This window comes from Juglans regia, chromosome 7 (genome assembly GCF_001411555.2).
Source record: "Juglans regia cultivar Chandler chromosome 7, Walnut 2.0, whole genome shotgun sequence".
Lineage (NCBI taxonomy): Eukaryota > Viridiplantae > Streptophyta > Magnoliopsida > Fagales > Juglandaceae > Juglans > Juglans regia.
The window spans coordinates 39,941,082-39,961,977 of NC_049907.1; the positions used below are offsets into that span (position 1 = coordinate 39,941,082).

The window sequence follows — 20,896 nt, forward strand, 5'->3', positions numbered from 1 at the left end:
TGCTGTTAAGGAATGTATTCTCCAACATGCTGAAGGTGTTATTTGTGACAATTACAACAAATATTTAGGTTTACCTACTATTGTGGGTAAATCTAAATGTGACACTTTTAAGGGCCTCAAGGACAAAGTCTGGAAGAGAGTTTCAAGCTGGAAATCAAAGTTCCTTTCTACCGCAAGCAAAGAAGTTTTGATCAAGAGTGTACTTCAAGCAATACCAGCATACACGATGAGTATTTTCAGGCTTTCAAAAGGGCTACTCAAGGAAATTGAAATGTTGATTGCAAAATTTTGGTGGAACCACAATAAGGATGGCAAAGGGATTGAATGGAAAAGTTGGTCTAGTCTAGGAGCTGTTAAAAGTATGGGAGGTTTAGGTTTCCGTGATCTTAATTGTTTCAATAGAGCCTTGCTAGTCAAATAAGTTTGTAGATTCATTCAAGATCCTACATCTTTGGTTGCCCGGGTATTTAAGCAAAAATATTTCCCAACAAGCCAATTATTGGAGGCAAAAACTGGCTACTGCCCTTCACATATTTGGAGAAGTTTATGCTCAGTGTTGGATCTGGTCAAGATGGGGTATGTATAAAGAGTAGGCAATGGCAAAAGCATCAAAATTTGGAAAGAAAAGTAGGTCCCTATTCCCTCTACTTTTCAGATTCAAACTCCTATGAATATTCTCGATGTTAGGGCTACTGTGGATGCAATTATTAATGAGGATTCTAAGTCCTGGAAAGCCAAAATGTTGTACTCAATTTTTAGAAGGGAAGAAGCAGATTGCATAAGCAGAATCCCAGTCAGTTTAAGGGGCATAGAGGACAAAATAATATGGGGTTTAGTTGAAAAAGGACTGTTTTCTGTTAAATCTTCCTATTTTGTTGATCTTAATAGAAAGAATGAAAGTATGGGTCAGTCTTCTATGTCTTTATCATACATTAAGTTGTGGGAGAGGGTGTGGAAGCTAGATTGTACACAGAAAGTAAAATAGCTGATATGGAAAGCTCTCAATAATATTTTACCTACAAAAGAAAAATTGTTTAAAAGAAAGATGGTTAAGAATGATATGTGCTCGATCTGTTTCTCGGCAGAGGAGTCAGTGTTACATGTCTTGGGGCAATGTTCTTATTCTATGGATTTTTTTTTTTGGGGGGGGGGGGGGGGGAAAGAGTTTGGAGTGGGGGGGATTATTGTGACTTTCAATCTTTATGGTGTAATCTAATTTCTAGATTAGATGATGATAACCTGATTAAAGTGGCTGCAATTTTTCTTGGTATTTGGAAGATGAGGATTGATTATGTGTTCAATAACAAGTTCATAAGTCCTTCTTTTCTGTTTCAATTTGCAACTCAGGATGATAGAGTTGTTAATACACCACATCCACAGGGTCTGGATGAACTTATGCAGGAGAGAGAAGTAATGACAGTAGCTGAGCAAGGATGGATTCCACCAGGTGAAGATTATTGAAAAGCTAATGTTGATGCAATGTTTGTTAAAGAAACATAAAGGATGGGAATTGGGGTTATAGCAAGGGATCATTGGGGTGAAGTTCAAGCAGTTTTAGCTGGCTCAAGAAGCGCCATTCAATCTGCTGCATTAGCAGAATGCTGGGCTCTCAACAAAGTAATTACTTTCTGTGATGAAATGGGATTGAGATGTTTACAATTTGAGAGAGATGCAAAACTTGTTGTAGATGCTGTTAAAAAGAACACAGTAGATTACTCTTGGAATGGTCAACTCATTGAGGACATATAGGTCATTTTGATGTCTCATCAAAATTGGTCTATACAACATGTGGCAAGAACTGGAAACAAAGCAGATGATGCTGCTGCTAAGTTAGGACTATCTCTAATTTCTAAACAGATTTGGATAGAAGAGGAACCACTTGAGGTTGCTCCATTTGTTATTTCTGACAAACCATGTATTCTTATATTCATGAATGGAATTTCTTTTAAAAAAAATTAATTATATACTAGACTTAGTATTACATATTATTATACATTAGTATTACATAGTAGTAATACTATGATGTTCATTGTTTACATATATTAAACTATTATTATTCAATTTAGTCTATTTATATTATAATATAAGCATATTATTTTATAATAATTAACTCGTACTACTTACTAGTATATTACTGAATTTAGCTAACCATTTAAGTTCTATTTATATAATATATATAATTAATATATATAGAAAAATACATATATGTTTCACATGTACAATATTGGAGTTGAATCCGACTTTGGCTTCGACTTTCAGACTAAAAAAGAATCCGATTTCGACTCCGAAGTCGGAGTGGAGCCAAAGCGAAGTCAGATTTTCACTCAACCCTAGTTATAATGTTACCACTTTCGATTATTTGGGTCTTCCTTCATACATTGGTCGTTTCAGAAATGATACTTTCAAAGAGTTGAAGGCACGAGTTTTGGAGAAAATTGTAAGGCTGGAAAGAAAAGCTATTTCCACAAGTTGGTAGGGAATCTTAATAAAAATAGTTGTTTAGGCATTGCTAACTTATACAATGAGCTACTTTTAGTTGCCAAAATCCTTTTGTAAGGATTTAGAAAGGACACTTGCTAGGTTTTGATGGGGTCAATGTGGATCAAAATGTAAGGTGCATTAGGTTTGTTGGAATAAAATGTGTACTACTAAACTTCGTGGAGGGATGGGTTTTAAGAACTTAGAGGTATTTAATCTATCTTTGCTTGCTAAACAGGGGCGGCGGCTGTTACATAACCTCAGTCTCTACTGTTCAGAGTTTTTAAGGCAAATTATTTTCCTTACACATCTTTCTTGAAGTCGAATTTAAGGAGTAAACCTTCCTATGTTTGGAGAAGCATCAGTGCAACAAAATTTGTTTTGCTTCAAGGGTGTATATAACGAGTTGGGAGAGAGTATTCAATTAATATTTGGCATAATAGATGGGATTGAATTTCTACATCCGAACTCAACAATTAGTGAGTTGTTTAATAGGATTCAAGAACTTGAAATGATGTGTTAATAAGAGCCCTTTTTCCTCGTTTTTGTGATTGAGCATATAATTCAAACTTTGCTTTCTCGGTATGATGATCAACTTGTTTGGAATGATAATAAAAGTAGAGCGTATTCAATTAAGTCTAGGTACCACTTTGCTTTGAATTTGTTAAATGCTGAGGGGAGAGTGGAAAGTTCACATTCACAAGGCAATTATGAGTTTTGGAGGAAATTGTGGAATATGAAGCAAAGTGAAGAATTTTGCTTGGCAAGTTTGTACTAATAGTTTGCCCGCAAAACTGAATTTGATGAGAATGAGTATTATATCCAATGGCACCTGTGATCAATGCAAGCTGGAATTTGAGGATAGCACCCATGCTTTATGGAGGTGCTCGACTGTTAGAGAGGTATGGACTACTAGATATAATATGGTTTTAAAGCTGTTGGGTGCTGATATTGAGTTCGATGTTTTGTTGTGGGATTTAATGGGGGCTAATACGTCTATAGTTCCTACTTCTTCACTATTGCTTGAGGTATTTAGAAATATAGGAATCTCCGGTTATTTGAAAATTTTGATTGTGTGCTTCAAGAGGTTGTTGATAATTGTTTTGGGTATGTTGAGAGTTTCAATACTACTAAATCTAATCATTGGAAAGAGAGGTTGCTATCTTGGAAGCCTCAACCATCAGATAAAGCCAAATTGAATTTTGATGGGACTTTATTGAGACAATCTGAAAATGTAGGAATTGGAGTCATCTTAAGGGATGATAAAGGAGAAGTTTTGTTAGCTTTGAGTTGAAAGGAAGTGGGTGTGTTTGATGTGGATGATATAGAAGTTTTGGCTACTCTATGGGGTTTATATATGATTTTCCATTTAGGTATCTTTGGTTTGATATTAGAAGGAGATTCCTTGACTATTATTGAAGCTATAATATCTAGGGAACCTAATTTCTCCAAGCAAGGTCCTTTAGTTGTGGAAAATCATCTTTTTCAACAGCTTCAAGATTATGAGGTTCTCCATGTTGATAGACAGGGTAATGAGGCAGCTCACTTGCTTGCACAACATGCGAAGTTAATGGAAGATGCAGTCCAGTGGTGGCATCAATATCTAGATATTATTGATATGTTGAGAGTATTGTTAGATGTGGTACGTAGTTGTACATATTTGTATGTACATATTTGTATATGGTTTATTCATTCCGAATGAAATCTATTTATTATATATAAAAAAGAAGAAGTAAGATTATGATATTGGTATAGAAAAATCAGAGGGTTAGTTTTTTCAGGCCAAGCCCAATTTTGATAGAGATCGACCAACCTTAAGTTTTAGGCACGCACGCACACATGTATACATGTACATGAATTATGAATTTTATATGAGAACATGTGTGAAATATTCTCATATAAATATTTTTTTAAGTTTTATATTCAAAACCAGGGGCGGGGAGCCATGTAGCCCCCGGGGGCACTTCCTGGACCGTCCACACATGTTAAGATTTTCATTATTTTTTTCTCTACCATATAATAATGTCGTCACGTAATTTAATATTAAATTTCTAATCTTTTTCTGTTGTAAAACTATTTTGTTTCATTCGTTTATTCAGCTGCAAAAATAAACAAACGCCGTATTGATATTATTAACATTTCCTTTAGTACCAATGAATAAGATATATTCCTCTTCGAGTCATACTCAGAAGCTAGAGTACCATGCAAGATAATTTTTCAAAAATCTTAAAATATATGAAAAATCCTATTTGTAAGCCGGTGTGTAAATCACACCCTCAATGTTATTGACATGATAATATTTGATTTATAAGATAAATTTTAAAATTAAATCTCTTACAAAACAAGTCTTGTCATGTCATTGAAATGAAGGGTGTGTTTTACATATTGGCTTACATGTTGAATAACTCTATATATATACAAGTCCAATACTTTTTCTTTTTTAAAGAAGGGGTAAATTATTTGAGGAAATATAAAAGGTTCACTATAATAAAAGGTTATCCAAATCAGACGTGGCGCTCGATTGGTGATGAGAAGAGTAGTAGATTTTGAATTTTTGGGGCATTTCAGCTGTTAAGAGGTTTTAAACCTTTTCTCAAATTGCTTCAGAGGTTATACATGACACACACACGTATATGCATGGTATTATTTACATATATCTCGAGTACGATTATAATTAATTAGGCTATATATATTATGCATGATATAGCAATTATTTTATACGATTTAATTTCTTTCTAGAGAAAGATCATAACTATATATAACTTTTGAGTTTGAACGGTGCGGGCATGCATGACAGCTTATAATTGGGTTTGTTTGGAACAATTTTCTAAAATTCTTTTACATAAAAAAGGAAGAATTTTTGTCTCAAAAATCAGTAAAACATATGATAAGAGTTTTAATCAACCGTTCAACAAGATTGATAACTCTTGAACGAGTCTAAGTTTTATTTCAATGCAAAGTACAAGATACAATATTAAAACCCAATAATAATACAAGATACGAGAATACATTATTAGGTATTCAAAGTCATTTAAGTATTTTATAATTATTTTAGGTATTTTAATTATTAAGTGTTTTTTAAGTATTTTAATTATTAAGTGTATTTTAAGTATCCTAATTATTAAGTATTGTTATTTATTTGTTATCTAATAATTGTAATTTAGTAATTAATATGTTTTCTGTATTTAATGTTCGAGCATGGAGAACTATTTGAACGATGTGATATTGCGATCAAATGGTACCAACCCAGAATACGAACTAGAGAGCAAAACAAAATCGCAAAACGCAATCAATCATCCCAAAAATCAATTCACAATGAAGATAAATACACAAATACATAGATTCGATGTTAAAACTTATAAGTTATGAAATCTAGACATACCTTGAGTTGTGAAAACCGAAATAACTTAATAAACACCTACAAAATGGTGTTTAAACAAATATTATCATGATAATGAAGAAAATGAGTTAATCTATATAGAAATCTAACAAAAAAACATACTTTGAATCAATATAGTGCTAATGTTTATAGATTTCGTGGACAGAATGAAGGATTATGGAGAAAAAAGTGGAGGATTGTGGAGAAAATGGGTGTTTTCGGCGCTAGTTGAAGAAGAAGAAGTGAGAAAATGAGAGAAGTGTAGCAGGCTGAGGGGTTTTGAAGGCTTTGTAGGTTTTAAAACTTATTACGGTGAAATTTTTCGTTGTAATAAGTTGTCTATGTATTGAAACGGTGCCGTGCTAATTAATAACCACTTATTACAGTGGAATAAGTTGTTGCCTGGGTTGTCGTATACCGTTCGAATGGGTCAAAATGACGTTCGAATATGAAAATTCAATGAGTGCCAAAATTTTATTTTCCCGTTTGCAAAAATTTGCGGAAGTGATCGAAAAGGTCAAAATGACGTTCGAACGATTTTCTCTATTTATACACTTTTGCGGGAAACAATCTGCCACTATTTCATGGGCGCGAAAATTCTACAAACTGGTCGAACACTCTTCTTTATGTAAATTACAGTTCGATCATGTTACGTGCGGTCAAATGGTGTTACTGACTGTTCAAACATACTACAAATTTAAATATTAGTAATTTTATCTCTTTTAATCGAACTATAGTATTATAATTATTTAATTCAACTATAGTATCCATAATTAGTTTATTAATTCACTATATATATTGTGATATATAAATATAGTATTAGTATAAGTATATTAGAACATACTATAAATATAATAACTATGAGTATTACTACTAATTACTATAGTTATATATTAGTTAGTATACTATGTTAGTTATATCTACTATAGTAAATAATATATAATATAGTTACACTATATTTACTATAGTTACTATTATAAGCTATACTATAGTTACTATTAGAAGCTATGATAACTATTATAAGTATAATATAAGTATAGCTATTATAAGTATAGTATAAGTATAGCTATTATAAGTTATGATAACTATACTCATATAATTTATATAATAATATAACACTAAGTATAGTTACTAGTTACTATTATAGCTATTAGTAACTATAGTAATAGTTAAGTTAATAGTATATATAGTACTATAGTTATAATATAGTATAATAGTATGTAATAGTTATATACCTTGAATCAATATAGTATAATATATATTATACTATATAGTAATATGTAATAATATAGTGCATACACGTTCGAATGATACAATACAGCATTTGACCACAAATTGGAACGAGCAAACCGTCAAACGAGATGATACACCGTTTGAACGAGACTGCACTATAAGAGGACCCAGCACCACGAATGACTCATTTCCATTCAAAACCAAAAAACATTCGAACGATAGTCTTATTGACACTGTATCACCGTCACTGTCGACCAACAGTACCACTATCCAAGATATACCTTTTTTACTTCATATTTTTGCACTTTTGTTGTTATTTTTCATTGTTATTTAGAATTTATATAAAACTCATTTTAAGTTTAGATTTAGTACTCTAGGGTTGCAAAACACAAGGCCGAAATGTTTCTATGGACATTTCGGCCTTGTGTGTGTTATTTTGTTGAAGAAATGAAAGGAATTAGTGGATTATACCATTCGAACGATTAGAACCCAAAAGTCATTCTCGAGAACAGTGTCTATACCGTTTGACTGTTTATATCCAAAATCGTTTGAACTGCAGTGTTAGCATTCAAACACCTTCTTTAGTTCGAACATAAGATACCTCGTTCGAACGATTAAACACAGAAAATAGATTTAAATTGTTTCATTAATTATATAATTTTATAATTGTTTTGTATATTATATTTTTTAACTAATCTTTTTAATTTTATTATTTAAATTTCAGGTTGAAATGTCTGTTAGGGAAAGGTCAAAGCATGCCAGATTAGGGGAACAAGGTTCTTCTAGTAGTACGGTCGATACATTGTTAGGTCGTAAAATTTTATTAAAGCGTGAGGTGAAGATCGACGATTTTCAAGATCTTCTCTTCGAGGGCTACTCCTTCACATCGGTGTTTGTGGCGCACAGTTGGTCACCGATTCTGGATCACAGGGACGTGGCATTCCAGTTCGTGGCATATATTGATCTCGTCACCAACTTTTATAGAGGGCTCGGTGTCTCCAGTCTAGATGCTGATGGTAAATATATTATCAGCATAGAGGTATTTCATTCCCGTTCTCGGCAGACATACTTGCCAATTTTATCGGCATCACACTTTTGGAGACTACATATCCAAACGTGGTGCCTATGGAGTCTACAACTGATGATGAGACAATTGAGGATGAGGGCATTGATAATGATGGACTGCATGGCCTCTCGAGTGTTGAGGTGAGGCAATTGGTTGCTGGTCTAGATGCTCCTCCTTATGATGGGATGAAGAGCATCAAATAGGTTCATTGATCAGATTGCTGATATAGTGCGTACGAAGATCCAGATTACCATGTCTACTTGACTGACATAGATAGAGACAAAAATAGATGCAATCAAGGATGTCCTCAAAGAATTGGGGACATAGTATTTTATATCTTTTATTTGTATTTTGTTTTATTTTTGGTATGGACAAGATTTGACGTTTTGTAAGTTTAATTAATTATGCATTATATTTTTTTTATAAATTAATTGTTGATTACTATTATGATTTATTTAATTGATTAAATGTTTTATTAAAGTAGTGTCACCGTTCGAACACATTATTACCATTCGAATGTTAACTGACCATTTGAAAATTGGTGATCTACATTGTCGAATGGTAAATCAGTTTCTTGCGCTTAACCAACCAATTTTTTCCCATCCTTGAATAATTATTTTATTGGGAAGGAAATTTATTGTCCCTAAGTTCGAACGGGTTGCATGTTTCAGTATTTTTTGGAATGAAATCAAAAATTTCATGCTTAGATGTTATTTTTGGGACAATTTTCATTTTGTTTTAAAGAAAAATCATTCCAATGGCTCAAATTTGTTGTAGTGATCACAAATAGTCGTTCTCATTGCAAATAAATTGGTTATAAATCTCATTTTTCTTATATTGTTATTGAGTCCCGTAGAATTTATTGCTACTTTGTGTAATATATATTAAGTGCTTAATAAACATTGTAAAACCCATTTTATTTTTATCTATTATATAAAACTTATCAAAGGCTTTAGATCAATTCATACAAGAACCTTATAAGTAGAATCTCCCAAGTCCCAACAGCACTACCGCTACTTGAAAGCATCTCTTAACTTTCTCAACTTCCCCCACGTTTCTATTTTTCCTCAACTTCCTGCAAATTGCAATTATCACACGAATGGCTAAAAAAATTACGAACGAAAAATTGAATATTTCTGTGAATATACATACCATGGGGAGTCCACTAGTGGCCATATTAATAAAGTTATCTAAAAGACTAAACCACTTCCATCATCACGTGCAAGTATACTAACTAATAATTAGTAGCATATTAATTAAGAAGATAATGGGGCCAAGAACCAACTTATATATATATATATATATATGTATGTATGTATTTATGATATAAACTTCAATCTGTAGCAACTTGCACAGGCAAAGTCCAAAGACCCGAGGAGAACATTTTTTAATATACATGGATGGAAGGGGATGAACTTGAGGCCACACGGCCAAAAATGTGGCGCATGGCCGGATTCAAAGATCATGTTCAAAGGGAGGCATGGAAAATTTTCTGAGCAATCAGCAAACAGTAGCAGTAACACTGGGTCCTCCAACCATCTCTAAATATATATATATATATATATATATATATATATATATCTCATATATACGTTTGTTTATGTCAGGCCCCAAGAAAACGACGTACTCGCCACCTGCCCTCGCGCACGCGACCCCACGAAACCCTAATTTCCAAGAGCCCTAAAAGCAGAGCTTACTAGGAAAGTGGGAAAAAAAGAAAGGAGAAAAAAAAATATATTACTAGCTCCCCAAATCATAACAGAGAAGAGCTGACAACATAGAAAAGTAAAAAAAAAAAAAAAAAAACATTTTTCTTCATTGTTTTGTTTATAGTTACTTTTTTTTTTTCAAAAAAGAAAACAGTGTGCATATAATACAAATGTCTCGGTGCTTTTGTTTATTCTCTCTCTCTCTCTCTGCGCTGGATTCTACCAAGGGTTTTGCATCTGTACCATGTCCTCTCAGCCGAGATCGATCTCTTCTGGGTTCTTGATCTTATTAATTTAGCTTCACTTGCTAAAGGGTTTTCTCTCTTTCCTTCTCTTTACTTGATTCTTTGCGCAAATTGAATCTAATTCTCTCTTCTCATCCTCTTTCCTCTCTCTTTCTCTCTGATATCTTCCCTCGTAGTGACTATTTTAGGTCATAGAAGAATTCATACTCTTAGTTTCTTGCTCAACTATTGTTTATGACGTTTTGAGCTCAAATTCTCGAAGAAGCGAATAGTACAAAGAGCAATCCATCTTCTCCCGTTACAAGACGACTAATTAAATTGTTTGGTCCCCTTACTTTCCAGTTTTTGTTCCCTGAATTTGCAACTCTGGCGAATCCGTGGTGGACAGGGCAATTGGGGCTGCCGGGCATGGACCCGGCAGCAAATTCTTCTGTGCTAAACAAACGCCATAGCGAGATTTCCATGAACGAAAGCAGCGGTAGAAGTAGCGGTGAAAGAGGAGATGAAGATGATGATAGAGACAACGGAGACGAGCCTAGAGAGGGAGCGGTTGAGGTTGGCAATCGTAGACCAAGAGGCCGGCCTCCCGGATCTAAAAACAAACCGAAACCACCAATCTTTGTGACCCGAGACAGCCCAAACGTGCTCAAGAGCCATGTTATGGAGGTGGCTGGGAATGCTGACATAGCGGAAAGCATTGCCCAATTCGCTAGGAGGCGTCAACGAGGGGTTTGTGTGCTTAGTGGGACTGGCTTCGTGGCCAACGTGACCCTTAGACAACCTGCAGCACCTGGCGCTGTCGTAGCACTTCACGGAAGGTTTGAGATTCTGTCTCTGACCGGGGCCTTCCTTCCTGGACCTGGCTCGACTGGGCTCACGGTGTACCTAGCAGGAGGTCAGGGACAGATCGTGGGAGGAAGCGTGGTAGGTTCCTTGGTTGCCGCTGGACCAGTCATGGTCATGGCCGCAACGTTTGCTACTGCAACATACGAGAGATTGCCTCTCGAAGATGATGAGGAGGCGGGGAGCGCAGGGCGTCAGGGTGCCGCAGCAGGAGGTTCCCCACCCGCAATTGGAAGCAGCGGCAGCGGGGGACAGCTGCACCCTTCTGGGCTGCCCGATCCCTTATCGCTGCCTGTTTATAATTTGACACCAAATCTACTCCCCAACGGTTCACAGATGGGGCATGATGCTTATGCTTGGACTCATGCCCGGCCCCCTTACTAGATCCATAAGATATATTATATATCAATCTTCTCTTCTGTTTTATATGATTGTTAGGGAATGAAATGGAGGTAGAAAAGATGGGAAGATCAAGAGAAACCACTGGGTGTTCTTAATGTATATTAGGCTTTCTAATCTGTCTAGCTTGGTTATCCTGATCTCTGTTTGCAATAAAAAAAATATATGACCGTTGTCTTTTTAGTTTTTTAACCGCACAAACTGAATTATTAATTCTTTGTCTAGTGTTCGTGATATCCATTTTTTAGGTTGGATTTCGTATTCGATATGCATATAATATTTTTCTAGTAGTATTGTTATTGATTTAATGTGTTCATTTTAATCTGACATTATGGATTACACTTGCAGATAAAGGAATTCAGGTCATTTGAGAGGCATTATCTTAGAATGTTTACTACTGTTTGTACAAATTATCAGCAAACTTTCATGTCTGTTTTAACTTTGCATCTGGTCTCTTTATAATTTTTCTCATAATAGCATTGCATGATTACAATATACGATTTTGTATTTATTTTTAGTTGTGGTTTGGAGGAACATGTATGAAAACTAGGGTTTTTGAATGATTGCTGTATAATATATATATATATATATATTTATATATAAATATATATATACTTGCAAGTTGTTTGTAGTTGCACTCACAAACTAAAGGGTTGAAAGGAAATATACTTTCACTTGGGGAAGCCTTCTGCTGAAGTGTGTCTCATTTCAACAAAGAATTTGTGTACGAAATATATGAATGATTTCTTTGTCCATTAATATATCATTAATTTTTTATTCTTTTGTCAAAAACGATTCCCATGAGGAGATATCCACTCTATTTGTTATTTTTATAAGCGGAATTCAGTAGCTAATTATAAACTTTTTATATTGTTTTGCATTTTTTAGTAGTTGGTATACAATATTATATTTGATTATACTTTGTAAGCAAGCAACTGATTTTAAATTGAGGGTGCAATCTCTCTCCTACACGCATACTGTTTATAATCAAATAGACTACTGCTCAGATAGACTGGGGATGCTGGCCAGACACAAACTGTCGGAGAAATGGGCTCAGATAGACTGCTCGCAAATTGAATGGTATCGAGGAGTAGCTGGGATCGATGTTACATGAACTACGAAATATTAATGTTCCTCTGAATTTTGATCTCTTCGACCGGTGGCCAATAGATCTGCGTAACGTTTCTAATTCTGCTAAAGCATTCTACATAAGGCAGACATGCACTTAAATTGCTTTCATGAGTCAAAAGCAGTCCACACTAAATTGCTGACGAAAAAGGATGAATCATATCGTAAAGTAGATCTATCGTCTTGTATGAAGAAACCATGTCACGAATTTGTGAATTTTTTTTTTATAGGATTTCTTTGTGGTTAAAACATTTCTTTCTATATTGATATTACTCCTTTTCATTGATAATTCTTTTCTCTTTACTTTTGTATATAAAAATAGTCAAAAATTAATAAGAGTATGATCATATATATATAAGGGGCTGTTTTTATTGAGTCAACAAATCAGGCAATCCTTATATATATATATATTTCTGGTTCGATATTCGATGTAGTGACAGTTACTGTTCTTATTTTATAATTAACAATAAACAAATATCAAATATGCATATTTTAACAAGTAATTTGTGACATGTGAGCACCACAAATAACCATAAACAAGCTTCTTTATCCGGGGATTTTATTTAATTTTAGCTACAGAATTTATTTAGCATTTTTTTGTCTACGTACGTACAGAAGGTATATATAATACCAGCTAGTAGGTTTGAAAACGCAGTGGGAATATTTGATATTTCGGGTATGATTTAATACTTCTTCGATCCAACCTCTCTCTATATATATAATGTTATGTTAATATGTGCATTTTGAGTCTTGAGAGAGGATCCTCAAGCAGGCTTTCTCGGAAGCCGACAATCGTTTCACCTAATATATATATATATATATATATATATATATATACGCTCTACGATTTTTAATCATGCAATCATTTCCGGCCTAATTTTTGCATCATCATTTTTTTAAACTATGAATATATATAGTCGACCCACAGACGGCCGACTGATGAATTCGTCAGCATGATCCATTTTATAATAACAATTTCTAATTTTGGTTGCGTTTCATGATGTAACTTTCACGTTTTATTAATGAGGCATATGATCATCACAGACTATATTATATATATAGTTAAGCACTGTACAGCATTAATTTAATTAGTAACATATTCTAATAGACATTATAATAATATACTTGCTTAATTTATAATTAATATTATGATATCCTGGCTAGTACTTAGCCGCGGGTAGCGATAGATCGAGGAATCGAATACAAAGTTTGTAAAATTTTTGCATTAAAAACTTACTGTAAATTTAGCATTTTTGGAAAGAATACGGTAAGGCATTTAGTTCTAATTAATTGTTTAATTAACAAGCTGTAGTACTACTATTAATTTGCTGCTGCGCTCATTTTCTCCACAAGCTGGATGCATTATATTAACGGATCATCGACAATATAATTGGGAATCACATGATGGACCATTAGCTTAATTTAGGGCTTGTTTGGGGTTGCATTAGGAGACTTGAAAAATGTTTAGATAGCTGTAAAAATACTTTAATCATGATAAAAGTGCTATATTACCTACTGCAATCCCAAACATGCATTAAGCAATTACCTTTTACTTCGATAAGAAGTAGTCCTGACAGCCTTCAATTAATTTACGCGACACCTTATAATTGAATTAATTAATAGAAGGATCAATATTCCAATACGTAGCTTTTTTTTCAGGTGTTTTACGTATATATATCATGTAAACACACATACATGACCTGACTCGATCCTAGCTAGTGTGTTTTCTCAATTGTCCTCAATATTAATTTCATATCGCTTGTAATATTTGGATCATGCTATTAATTTTTTCCTTTATGAACAGACTGATTACCACCATTATGCTAAAAAATCTTAATTAGAAGGTAATTATCACTCTAATATCGCTGAATGGCAGTCTCTTGGCCAGTGGTAATAAAAAGGTTTTAAAAACCTGTCTACTTGACGTAGATTGATCGATCATGTAATTGTTATTTCATTTGATATATTTTCTTTTTATTTTCATTTAAGATAGAAATAAGATCAGGCCAGGGCCGATGATCATCTCGATCATTAGTAGAAAATCATGAGTTGTTTTTCATATGTTTATTATTAGGGATAACAAATTTTTTTTTACTCATTGATCACGTGATATATATGTGTGTGTGTGTGTATGTATTATATATATACATATACGACTGATCATGAACTCGCAAACAAAATAAGTTTCAAAAATATTCAAGTAAAGTAATGGTACCAATTCCGATATATCGATTAAAATATTGTAAGTACTGTGTTTTCGGTCAAACTTCCTTGAGCCAGCAAAAGATGTCCAAAGTTTATAAAGTTGAGAAAAAAATTGATATCATAGTAGTACGTAATTTAACTCCCACGAAAAGATGTGTTCTACCGAAAGGATCCTAGAGGTATAGCAGCATGGAGGACCCTCTTCACATGGATTCACGTGTCATAGCTAATAAACCTTAATATAAAATTCTTAGCAACTTGGATACAACATTCCAACGCTAAAGTCGCAATAACAAGGGACCCTTTTTCTTTCAATGATGTATTAGCCCTTTCATTAATATAATCATCATCCAACACCATTAAAAACAAATATATTCTCCATATCCCTTTCTAAGTCATGTAAGGCACACTACCTCTTGCAAAGTACATTGCTATCTGTGAGATAGTGAGAATTCATATTTAATTTCAATAGTTTAGGGGGAATCCACTAAGTCTATATTAATGAAATTTAATAAGTTTCAATGGAAGGGGCAAAGACAAACATCACAAAGAGAAATCCGGAACATGTTCGCTATCCTTTCAAGTCGACATTGATGCCGAAATTCAATCTCGCTCTGCCCTTGTCGTGGAGTACACGTCATCTTCGACCTAATGAGTCGTAGTTTAACCTAATTTTTGAAAATCAATCAATGTCTCTTTTCACGAGAGTGAAAAGGCAACTTTTGCAATAATGGCATGTTCGAAGATGAACAAGAGTCTTAATACTATGTGATAATTGTCAAAAGATAAATACCCCTAGAATATTGTGCATGGCTTGAAAATTATGGACATACTACTACAAAGTTTCCTCATACCAATTCACCTTGAGTGTGTCTGAAGATCAAGGATATATAATTGCAACAAGGATGTGGTAACTGTGAAAGTTAAACAAAAAGACACTAAAGGATCAACTAGTAGCCTAAAATGGGAGCTCTCTTTTAACTGAGAAAGGAAGACATCTCTATTGGAGGATCAAGGGGGGGTTTCTTATAATATCATTCAACTTTGCGACTTAATAAATAAGTCTAAAGTTCTCATATATTGTTAGGGGCAAGTAGAGGATTAAGGGTATTTATAAGAGAAGAGCAAGTAGAGGATGATTTACTTCCTAATTGTTGACGCCTTTATAAGGACATTTTTGAGAAAATAAAAGAATAAGAGGAATCTTCTTGCAAATATTCTGGTTATGGAGTAAAATGAACTATAGCATATCCCAAACATGCTGTAAAGACCCTTATAGGGTTTTATCTTTTTCAGTGGTTAAATACTCCTCTTATGTGTGTCCTCAGCTAAGAGGAAGAGGTGGTATCATACTTAAAGGCTCATGGATCAATTTACTAAGTGTGCAATTCATTGTATGTAATACCCCATACTGAGTGATCAGTATAAGTGGTGAATGAGATTTCACATTGTTTAGGAGAGAGAAATTATTAATATCTATAATGATTTTCAAGTGAATCCAATTAGATTATTTACCAGTCCTTTTGAAGTATGACCTTAGATGTGGCTTGAGCCTATCTTGAGTCGTTATATTGTATACATTGATTTTTTTTTACTTAAACAATTAATTACTTATTTAAAAAGAAAAATATCTTGTTCTTGAGGTTGGCAAGCATATACTTTAATTCCAACAAGGATCATACATGTATCCTAGATGTTTTTAAACCTACAATATTAGAAATATTACTAGGAATCATATTTTTTAGATCGTGAGTCAGCTGAAAAAAAAACCTTTAATTTGATATTACATGAACAAGAGTATTATGTTTTAAATGCCATTTAGTACTGCACACAAATATAAAAAATTCAAGTTCACTTTTTAACTGAGTTTCATTGATATTTTATTATGTGTATGTGTGTGTGTGTGTATATATATATGTGTGTGTGTGTGTGTGTGTGTGTGGGCGTGTGTGTGTACATATATGGAGAAGCTTAATTTTAGACCCTAAGTATTACTTTTTAAGTTGCATCTCAAACTATCAAAGTTAAGAATAATTTACATCCCAAAACACCATATTCTTTCAATATGCACCTGGCCTGCATATATATATATAGTAGTAGTGAGAATTGAAATCATTCATTTTCGAGTAAATTGTCTAAAATGACTTTTCTACAAATACCAGATTTTGTATTTATATACACATATTGACACTTATATTAAACTATATTAATAACAAAATAAAAATAGAAAAAATAAAAAATAAGATTTATTTGTTTTTATTCATCGTTTCTGTTCTTTCTAATTTCCTTACTGCACGCAATATTTAATTATTAGAGAAAGCAAAAGAGAAAATAAGTAGGCGTTTTTCTTCGGCCGTTTCTTTCTTTTTTGACATGAGTAATATATAAAGTTGCTTGGAGATTAATTTTTTTTACCATGATCAGATAGTACTACGTACACACCTAATTAATTAGCTAGATATATAAATCGATCGCTGCTCATGATCATCTAATTAAAAAGGAAAATTAGACGACGTTACAATGAAGCTTCAAATAATTAATGGTTCTTTTTCCTTGTGTACGGTAAGAATATATTTATAAATGAAATCTACATGATCTCGGTCGGTCATGAGTAGATCTAGTGCTCATATTTCAAACATGTACACCCAAATTCGCAATCCACCAATCACCATCTTGTAATATATATATTCTTCTCCCAATACACGAAAGTCACAAATAAATAAATATAAATCAAGCACATACGTACGTACAGAAGCAACTAATTAATCAATCACATTGCAGAGAACGTGAATGTTAGACAACAAACACATGAAACGCTAGACATGCATGATCAGTAGAAGCTAGCTGCTAGTAATTAAAAACCAAGCAGCCCGGCCATAAATGTCCTTTTTTCTAATCTTATATCACTTGCATTAAATAAAATGTTATATCATTACTGTTTATAAGTGAACAAATTAATACACACATGTATTATATAATTATATTCTAGATATATCGATTGATATTACATATTTTAATCCAATTCTATGTAGTAGTATATATCTAAATTATTACCAGAATATTCTGCCTTAATATTAATTAATTGTGACTAGTCGATCCTTACAATGTCGTTGAACCACAAGGTCGCAAAATGCATCAAATAAATAAATTAACGATTATTAAAGACATATATATATATATATAACCCTTATTTATAGGGGTTTTCCATATATATACACACTAATTCATGGTTTTGGCTGTACGTATTTTCCCTTTTTTTTCTTACAGGTTTTGGCTGTATTTCTGTAGAAGACCAGTACTGTATATAGTATTCACGATGTTATAAGAACGCCAACCACGTAGTATGTATATACGTACGTATATAAATTAACACTTGAATTACTACTGATCCAATGACCATGACAAAAGTGGCTATTACTCTTCTGCAATTCTATATTTCATATATATTGCGCACAGACCTAGCTAGCTACAATTAATGGGTACTAGTACTGTTGTAAATTCTGGGGTTAAGGAATAATCTTAAATATTCCCTAAGGTTTCCCTGATCCAAACATCATATTTTAGTGATCGCCACAAGAAGATCATAGGCCGGCCCAAATTATATGCATTCCACTTAATCATTTGATTAGCACGATCGATATTGTAATACTCACGACAATATCAGAGATCAGTTCTGTTACTTTGTGATCATAACTAGGAAAATGATGCCTGCGCTGCACATATAATAAGCATATATATATATATATGTGTGTGTGTGTGTGTGTGTGTGTGTGTGTGTTCGTATTATATACTCTCGCATGCATATATAGTACTACTTCTCAAGTACTTCCATTTTTCTTGTAATAAAATCTCCAAATATATATATGAAGTATATATTAATATTGTTTACTAGAATCAGATTCGCAAGTTAATTTCCAGGATTTGGCTTGATCTCAATTTTCTTTGCATTAGCTCGGGATCAAATTCAGCGGATATTGTACTTCTGCTTGAGGTGATCGGGTTCTCATACGCAAGTTAGTATATGTGGTTTGAATGAGGATGGGACCTAAATATAAACAAAGCCCTCGATTTCTGAATTATGATATATGTTTCATTAAAATATCTTCTAGATCTCTCAATTAATGTTTGACAATTGTGAGCATGATCTGCATGACAACAAAGGAGCTCATCATCATGTCATCTTCAATTTACTCCCACTATTTAATATAGCAACTGTACTTATCTGTAACTGCATGTTGTGATTAACAGTGCCCACGTTCATGAAAGATTACAATTACCGTGATTTCTGAATTTGTCTTCGTAAACATATACCTAAAAAGGAAATAACGAATGGTAAAGGAGGGTGTGCGAAAAGTTGAAAACATGACGAAGCGAACGGAGCGGGCAAGATCGGTTCTCGAGGTGGTACTGGGACCGGCTGAGACACCGGTCCGAATCTAAAACGGAAATGTTGACCAGTCTATGATATGCAGCCACGTGGCAGCGACAAATACTCTTCAGTCCCTACAAATCCGCGGGTTCCTCTGTAAGTGTAACGACAACTACTTTTATACCGTATGCATGAAAAGGAAAAAGGTTACTATAGATGCCGCTACAAACGTATCGCTCAAATGTGTCGTTTGGTGAATATTGTTTTTTAGTGATTAAAGCAGTAATTTTAAATGTATTGATATATTTTTTTAAAATATTTAAATCTATTAAAAAATATGAATAAAAAAATAAATAAAAATTTGAAAAACAATTGGTGATCAAGTAGAGCAGGCTACTCTGGACGGCAAAGTAACCTGACTTGACATAAAATATGTCCGGTTTGGATATACAAATCTATCTCATCCTATATCATCATTGTAAATTTATCAAACTTCTACACAAAATATAATAAACAATTCAATTTTTTCGAATCTCAAAATAATAATAATATTAAAAATTATATTATAATAATATTTTATTCAATTTTCAACAAAACATAATATTTCATCTTATCTGAAATGTGTAACCAAACGAGGCCTAAAATTAATCAAAAGAGTTCTTTCAATATTAGGGTATTGTGCCAACCAATAATGAGAATTAGGTTAACCCTTAAGATTAATTATTTCCATGATTTCAGATTAATGGTTTCCAGATCGATCAGGACCACCATCATGACTTCAATTCTTTCTCCTAATGAGAAGTAATTAATTTTTAATTGGATTGGCCCGAGAAGGAAGCAAAGTAGCAAACCACACGGGAATGGGATAGGTCCAAGTCTTCAAGAGAGAATAGTCATCACCAACCGTGTGTCTACGTAGTATGTACGAGACTATATATGAGGCATGGAACTTTGCAGTGAGAGGCCGCTTGTGATCAGCTAGCTCTATAAGAAAATTATTTATTTATGATCAGTTATTTTTTATATATAAAAATGACTATTTTTTATAAAATAGAGTTTCTTTTGATTGTAAATAATCTGTTACAAATACTTATTTTTCTTTTAGGGCACGCTCTTTTTATATATAACGATTGATTTCCAAGTTTTTTATATATTAAAAAAGAAATTACCACGTTTCTTGGGGATTTCGTGGTTGTGTTCTTTTTTCAAACCATTGCAATTTGTTTAAGCAAATTGTTTATAAATAAATACATTTGTATCATCCCCGGCGCCCATTTACTATGTGACGAATTGGCCGCATGATGTGCTGTGTGCTTAAGTACTATATCATCGACTTTAATTAATACGGCCATTTGTTCAAGAAATAAACATTAGAAATTAGCTTCTCTAATTTCTCATCATGTGTTTGAATTATTTCCTTATGCAGTACTCGATCGGCCGGGCCTTGATATTTCCTTGGTTGCGTACGTTGGGAATGATCACCAGATACACATGCATGCACTGCTTATACTGCTAGTCTAATTTAATTAATAATTCTGAATTCAAATATAATTGGTTGAACCAAATTAGTCTTTCTAGAGTACCTTTGGTCACGCCGGCCTGCCACATCAATCGACGTCCTTGCCGGCCGGCGTCTTTTTTATTTTTATTTTTTATAATGAAGATCATGTTTAACATCATTAATAAGTGAAGATGTTTAACATATTAATGATGTATACTTTTGATGAGTGCTACTGATCATTGGCTTAATTGATCATCAGGACCATAGTCTGAAGAAACTATTATAAAAATAATTCATGACTAAGTTTCTCTACCAAAAAAATGCATAAAAACACCTGGAGG

The 20,896-nt window shown here is 33.3% G+C and overlaps 1 protein-coding gene across 1 annotated transcript; it reads left to right on the top strand.

The window, feature by feature from the left end:
* The first annotated feature begins 10,054 nt into the window (after positions 1-10,054).
* On the top strand, positions 10,055-11,518 carry LOC109006775 (AT-hook motif nuclear-localized protein 20). Its single transcript, XM_018986160.2, has 2 exons — positions 10,055-10,179; positions 10,453-11,518. The coding sequence occupies exon 2, from the start codon at positions 10,519-10,521 to the stop codon at positions 11,335-11,337; it is 819 nt and encodes a 272-aa protein (XP_018841705.1). The 5' UTR covers positions 10,055-10,179; positions 10,453-10,518; the 3' UTR covers positions 11,338-11,518.
* Positions 11,519-20,896: the final 9,378 nt, after the last annotated feature.